Consider the following 7871-nt stretch of genomic DNA (forward strand, 5'->3'; position numbering starts at 1 on the left):
GTTGATCTCTAGAGCATAGGTGTCTGTGGGACCCGGGGGGGGGGTACTTGGGCAAAAAAAGGTAGGGGGTACCTTCAGCGGCACAACCCGTCGATCGGCAAGGGTAGTACCCCTGGGCTGTAGGACCATGAAAACCCGAAAAGCTTGAAAATGTATACTGCAATAAAGATTCCTTCTTAAAGCTCTAAAGTTGTCGATAGATTAATTATGCCCAGTATCGTCCTAAGATTTTAATGCCAACCTAAAGTGGTACATTGACTAATTGCTGAAATATTTTCAGCTCGTTTTATTTTAAGAGTGCAATTTTGCATTAATTTAAAAGTCATTAGAAATTGGTATACGTGGTTAGTTAGTGGGTTACAAAAAAATGATCTATTTCTTTTCGTACGAAAGTCGCTAATTTTGTAGTTATTGTGTACCATTTAATTCATTAGGCAAATACTTTCCTACATTACAAATCCATGTATCCCTTCTAACGTCCTCGGAGTATCTTTACAAAGATAAGATATATAAACATGGTCCTACTTAAGGCTTGTTTTTCAACGAAAAAAATCAAGTTTAGACACACCCAATCCATTTCTTTTAGCAAAAAGACAAGTTGTCCAGCGGGAGCAGTCTGTAGGGGGGGGGTTCACGATTGGCGGAGGAGTGGAATCGACCTTTTTTCGAGCGGAGTGGCAGAATTCGATGGAACTTTCCACGGAATTTCGGAAATTGAATCCTCTGTTGGAGATGGGAAATTGGCACAATATCGATACGATAAAAAACGGAATTCAGAAAAAGAATTTCATTCTATTTTTGACGAAAATTGGTAAAAATATATAACCCTTGAAACCCCAACCTCTGTAGGACCGTGCTGGATGGAGATGTTTATATTTTGAAAAATCTTGTCTTGTATCGGTCTGAATTCGCGAATAAGTGTTTAGATTTGTCCAGATAATTTATGATTTCTTTATTTTTATCTCCAGTTTACTTTGGATGGCACCAAACACCTGCCGACATCCTCTAAATCACATCTACATGCACCAGATCGCCACATCCAACCTAAATTCGTCATCGGTGCACGATGGGTTGGTAACAGCATCAAATATGATGATTATTTCCATGGTCAAATTAGTGGACTCATCTTAAGCACCAACACCAAACTCGATTCTGAGGTATGTAGAAAAATTTGGGATAGGATTTTCCAGTAAAACAAGGATTTTATTTTCCTTATGCCGGTGAATGACAAATTCACTCTGAATTCTAAACTGGCGAATTCTTTAACGAATCTATTTCCATGAATAGTGTCTTTGAACCAGCAAATGCAATATCCAGATCTGCGAATCGTTAATTTTCTTGGTAACTACAAATATAAAAATTTGTTGATTTAGTTTTACTGAGGATGGTTATAGCTCTTCAACGGTTTGTTTCGTTTTTCTTTTAGAAACTAGATTGTTTATTCCAATGCACAGAACAAGCTTCAGCCAGTCTCAAAACAATATCAAAAGAATTTACAAGTGAAACTGAATCAAGGACATTTGAACATAACCAACACTTAGTCTTCAACTATACAAATAGAAACATTTTTCCAATTCAAAACACATGTAGAATAAAAATCACATTCTCACCACCAAGAGCTGAAACCACTACATCCTCAAATTTTCACCACAAATTTTCCATACAAACATCTAGAGAGCAGCCATCTTTAACAATCACTGGTTGCCAAGATAACCAAGGAACGCGTATCTGCGCAGATGCTGAAATCAAATCTAAAGGATGCTTAAAAACTGTAGATTCTCTTACTATTATATCCAATGAACTTTTAGAGAAACATGAAAAATTGACAATTCCAACAGCATATATTCATAGATATAAGTTAACTTTGAAGACGATTGACAAAGGACTGATTGTTTATGGTGTTGCCAGCATTGAAGATTACACTCACATTTTGAAACAAATCAAATTGGTGAATCCATCTTCGGCTATTGCCAGTAATATAAACGATATCACGAAGAGATCTTTCAAGGTTGGTTCAACAAGGAAAATTTTTTTGTCATTGACCTTTTGGAACCAAGAATACTATCCCAGCTGGCACACAACGTTGTTTCTACGTCAATTTAATGTTCACAACGTCCATTTAACGTTAGATGAACGTTGAAACAACGTTGTGTGTCAGCTGGCATACTTCTATAACGCAAATCTTTCGAGCTTCTCATTCTTTTTTAGCTCGTCAACCCTGAAAAGTGAGATTTTTGAGATTTAAAACTTTCGCCTCGGGTGTATCGATATCGCACGATTCTTTTTGCTTCACGAAAAGTTTATTTCAAGATTTCTGAAACTTGAAACACAGGGATGAACTGGAGTTTTTATAAGACGCTTTGTTCATTGGTTATTTGAAATAATAGAGATGACGCGTTCTTTAGAAAAAGTAATAAAATCCACAAAATTCAACGACCAACCGAATCAACTTTGTAAAAACTCCATCCTGACCCAAAATACATAGAACCTACGTTGATTAATTGAATAACCAATTCCTCTATTTTTTCTTCTTAACAGGTCACAGCTTCATCATACAATGGTATAATCCAATCTAAACCATTATCCATTCAAATGTTATCTGGTGGCGCCATGGTTGCACCACCACAAACAACTCATAAGCCACCTGTCAAAAGCAACCACAATCATTATTATATTTTCGGACACCTTTTCATGCCGGATAACGTATTACCGGACACAGGAGCTGCGAAGGAGGTTTATCAGAAGAAATCATCAGATAATTCTGGTTCTATTTTACTTGTGGTGATTGGCAGTATTTTCAGTATTATGTTTCTTGGATCAGCAATCGTATTCACAAAAAATCGATTCTCGAAAAGGTACTTTTTGATACCATCTTTTTTTTGTCATTTTGTAAATTTTGTCAAGACTTTAAGACTTGGAGACGCGAGAAGTTTTTTTCGCGTTGGTGCAATTAAATATGCTCTATCGTCTATCCCACCAACACAAGAAAAAAATGTGTGTCTTATGGTTTCTTTTTTTGTTTCATGGGACAAAAAGTGAGGGAAATACCCAAAAGACACGCTGATTTTGTCCCTGGGACAAAAGTGTTTTGTCTTTCAATAAAGGCCAATGTTTGATTTAGCACTCAGTAGGTTATTTACTAAAGAAACGACAGCAATGTTGAAAACACCTTACTGGACAAACTTAAGATTTTTGGAGGATTTTTAAAAAGCCTAAGAAACTTTGAAATGAATATATATCCATCTCTTTCTTAATTCATAGCACGACAGCTACCAACAATTACAACACTTTCACAGCTGCAATGAAACCTTCCCTATCCACCAATACTAAATCATCACATCTGAACGAGGCCAGTATTTCTGCTGTGTACTTTATGGACGACAATATGACACCTTCAATAAGAATTAATTCTTCTGATCGTGTTTCCATCAGTAATGACCCACTCAAGGAGATACTCTTGAAGAAAGCAGGTAATGATGATAGATCAATATACAGTGGCTATTTCCAACTTCTGCTATTTCAATTTATTTCTAGTGGCCGTCAAGAAGAAACAAACTCTTATGTGATTAATTGTAGGGGGGTCATTTTGCAATTAAATTTTTTTTTTTTAAATCACCCCCATATCACTTTATAATGACCCCCCCCCCCCCCATTTCATGACCTTTTTGCTATGAAATGCCAAAATTTGCCCAAATTCTTCATTTTCCTAGGGATTTTTAGCAAAATCAGGTCAATAGCACTTAATTATGACCCCCCCATTTTGTTGATATTTATCTGCACTACCCACCCAATGCTTATCCCTCCCCACAATTAAGCACGCAAGAGTACATTCGAAACCCTCTATAATTCGAAGAAATTAGATTTCCTTTCCTGTTTGAGTTTGAATTTTACCCGAATTCGCGCTCCATTCCAAGGACGACCTCCAACAAATAATGTAGGATTTTCAAAAGCCTTGTGGGATTTCATTAAAATGGGTTTGAGTGCAGAAAGAGTGTGGAAAGTCTGTTTCTGGCTAGAACTAGTTTATTATAAATGATCACGGGTGATCAAGTGAAACTGCATATTAAATTTAGGCTCGTTTACTATCTCTCTTAGGTGCACCGATAGGCGTTTCAATGGATGGTTCATCGATTTATAGTGACGAAGAAGAATCGGATTTTGATAATGATTCTATTCGACAATTAGAATGGGATTGTTTGGAAAGGAATTTATCCAACGTTTTGAATGGTGGAGGTGATGATCGATCTTCAACCACTGGTAGCAAACTTGATAAAGATGAAGCTTTCTATTTGTGAGTCTTCCACAATCTGATTGGGCTTTTCCAGAAAAAAAGCAGTATACCCCCTGTTGAGGAAGTCCATTTCCGTTCAAAGGGGGGTTAAGGTTTGATATGTGGCGGAATTCCATAGGGAGTTACAAAATCTGTCAAAAATAACTGCTTTTTAAATCCTACTAAAATTCAGAATTCCAAAGGGGTTTAAACCTGAAATTGCCTGGAATTCCAGGGAGTTACAGCATTTCCAGCCATAGAGGGATGGACCTCCTCAAAAGGGGAACAATGGTTTTTTTCTGGAAAAGCCCATTATATTCCGAGCTGATATTCAACGTCAAATGAAGTTCAACTAACGCCCATAACGTCGGTTTAACGTTAGGTGAACGTTGGAACGATGTTGTGTACCAGCTTGAATGGAATTTGGCTTGGTTCGAGTTTCAAGGGATGAGTAATGTGCAATTCGTCTAACAAACAACAGTTATTTCTCTGTCTTGTCCATCTGCCGAGAGATATCATCTATAGTGTTGTACAGAGGAGGCAACTACCCCCAACCATTTGACACCGAATATTAACAGACTTTTTGTGTTTACTTCGCTCGTATTATAGGGCGTTAAAAAGCGCCAAAATTCTTAGAATCGAATTTAATTGCCTCCCCAATGAGTTTGCCCGAATTTAGATCAACCCATCACCTCTTGGTACTGGTAAACTCGAACTCAAACTCCTAGTGACGTCAGAATAACTGTACTTTTTGTGGGGGCTCTTTTGAATACAAAAGTTGGGTTGATTATATGATGGTTCTCCGGCATTTGCGTTGGTTAAAATATAGTAAGAAGAGTCTATTTTAGTTAGCTTTGCTTCAGATGGAAAATTCTCTATTGAAAGCCGATGGGAATATTATCAAGTTAGACCAGTTAGCTTTGTTTTGAACTTTAGTTTAACCTAGTACAGGTAAGTTAAGTTGAGATTGTTTATTGCCCAAGCGTTCCTACTACTACTACTACTACTACTGAAAAAGCAGGAATGAGTGGGACCTGTTCCCCGATGGGGAGGGCTCATCATTGTCATAGCATCATATAATCATCATATTGAATTCAAAAGGGTTCCAAATAACAGTAGCGTATACAGAAGGGGCGCAAAATTTGCGTAGGAGAGCAGATTTTTATGACACTGTAATTATCTATTCATAATATAAAAATAGAATTATTGTGTCATAAAAATCTGCTCTCCTACACAAATTTTGCGCCCCCTTGCCTACGCTCCTGAAATAATGGGTAAGAAAATTCCACAATAGGAAAATTGTCCTGAAAATTCCTCCAATAGGAAAGGAGGAAGCTCTAAACAACGATAATTCTCTTTGGGTTTCTGAGCTTGATTTATTCAATCTCCTTTGGTGGCGAGTTCACTCATTTTATGCCCACTTACTATAACTTTTTGCACTCCGTCAGTGGGAAAGTAGGCTACTTGCATCCACTAGAACGGATTCGTGCTCCTTATAATACCTGCTGTTTTGTAGAGGTCTACGATTCAGACTAGTGGGAAAGGTCGCGTGAAAATTTTAGTGAAAATACAATTCGCCAAATTAGAATTTCAAATTTTTTTTTACTGTTATATACATTTTACAGCTTGTTTATGAGAGCTTTTTTATTATAAATTTTTATTTTTTTCGGCTTTCTTTCACTAGTTTAGGTATAAACTTATTTCTTTTCTACATAGTTTATACCTAACTATTCTTTCACTCTCTTTATTTTTTTCTTCTCAACTGTACAAATTTTTGCTGACTTTCCCAATTGGAAATCTTTAAATCTTTTTGGTGATAAGTAACCACACCATAGGGATTTCGTTACTCGCTGTTTTGTGAGGCCATTATTAACTCTAATAGTAATAGCTTTAAAATAATTCAATTCCCAAAAAAAATCTCATAATGTTTCCATTAACGGTAGTTCTCTAACCCATATCTCCTTTTGTTTGGTATAATTGTCATGACAACCAAGATTTCCTTTTGGGAATTAAAGACAACGAATGTATTTACATTTTTTATTTATTTTATCTAATGTTTATAAAAAATTGTAAATATAATTTCTTCAGAAAGTTTAGTATTTCCAAGGACCCCGAAAAAGCAAAATATTAAAATTGTACAAAAGTATTTTAAGTAAATATAATTTGTATATATAATTCAAACTTATGTATCTAATACTTTTTCCTCATTTTTGTCTTTGTAAAAAAATATGTAAGAATTTAGCAAAAGCAGTACGAAAAGGTTTTAACTTCATTTCCCAACGATCCCCTTTTGCCGACTTTTGTGTTTTGCCCTCCCCTAAAAAAAATCAGCCCTTCCCCAAGCCACACCCCCTTTTTATAAGAAAAATTGCCAAAGAAACGAACAATTTAAGAACATGAGATTTCGTGTTAAGAACAAAGCTGAGCCTGGAATTGCAGAATGTTAAGCAAACCATATAAGGGTCAAATTAGTAAAAATAGGATATTATTAAATCTAAAATCCCTTTTGGCCTGGGAATAAGAACATGGTAAGAACAATTTTAGGCTTAAAGTGCCAAAAAGATTTTTTCGCTAGAGGACGAGCAGAAGCCTACAAAAATGATAAGAACAGGAGAGACCAGCCTCATAAACAATAAAGTCACAGAGTGGGGGGCGTACGATCTGGCGGTACTCGGGATAAGGCCTAATTTAGGGCCGGGAAGCGGTAAAAACGATAAAAAGTGTTCGGGAAACGGTATTTTGCAAGAGCCACGGTGACGGTAAAACACCTGATTTTTCGTCCGGGATGAGGTAATTTTTATAAATAACAACGGTATTTCGGTAAAACTCATTCGTAGACGGTACATAAAATTTTGGGGCTATAAAAAAGCTTGTCTTAGGAGTCAGCAAAAAGGTAAAAAAACGCAAAAACCAGACAAAGATTCGAATTTCGAAACTTTGGGGCAGGCTGGAGTCTTCAAAAATGGTCGAATTCGGCTGAAACTGTTCACGCTTGTTCTTGTTCCTTGGGTGAATCCCTGGGGTGTTTTTTTTCTAGATTTGTAGCAAAAACAATCACAATTTTGTGACTTTTTGCATTTCGAGGTGATGGATTGGATCTAGCATTTTCATTGTTCTCGGGTTCTCGGAGTGCGAGATCAAGAAAAGTAGGCGGCAAACACTATTTCGCATCTCTCAAACCAGTGAAATTGCATGATTTTAGTCACGTGACTTTGGTAGGAAATCCTACCAAAGCCCGCCTCGGGTGAGTTAAGGCAAGTCCTTAACATATTTTGCGTGACGCGCACCACTTCCCATCATTTTTACGAAGTCATGTATAGCTTTAAAGAAGCGTATTAATGAGGGGATTTCGAAAAGTGCTGGGCCATAAATTTGAAATAAGCCTATCCTAAAATATCGGACAAAAACTGATTTTGACGTTATGAAATCCGTTGAAAAAAACCGTCAAACTGTCGGTTTGAATTTATGGCCCATCACTTTTCGAAATCCCCTCATTAATACGCTTCTTTAAAGCTATACATGACTTCGTAAAAATGTTGGGAAGCGGTGTGCGTCACGCAAAATATGTTAAGGACTTGCCTTAACTCACCCAAGCCAACAA

At 36.7% G+C, this 7871-nt stretch overlaps 1 protein-coding gene across 1 annotated transcript; it reads left to right on the forward strand.

Moving 5' to 3' along the window:
• Positions 1 to 968: 968 nt before the first annotated feature.
• LOC136814298 (calsyntenin-1-like) lies at positions 969 to 5062 on the forward strand (the record flags this gene model as incomplete). Its single annotated transcript, XM_067070822.1, is given in 5 exon segments — positions 969 to 1157; positions 1427 to 2008; positions 2539 to 2855; positions 3262 to 3470; positions 4096 to 5062. Coding segments are annotated over 5 exon segments (1497 nt in total), but the record flags the coding sequence as incomplete, so codon positions are not given.
• Between the last annotated feature and the right edge of the window lie 2809 nt (positions 5063 to 7871).

This window comes from Clytia hemisphaerica, unplaced genomic scaffold, assembly GCF_902728285.1.
Source record: "Clytia hemisphaerica strain Z4C2 unplaced genomic scaffold, Clytia hemisphaerica genome assembly, whole genome shotgun sequence".
Taxonomy (NCBI): Eukaryota; Metazoa; Cnidaria; class Hydrozoa; order Leptothecata; family Clytiidae; genus Clytia; species Clytia hemisphaerica.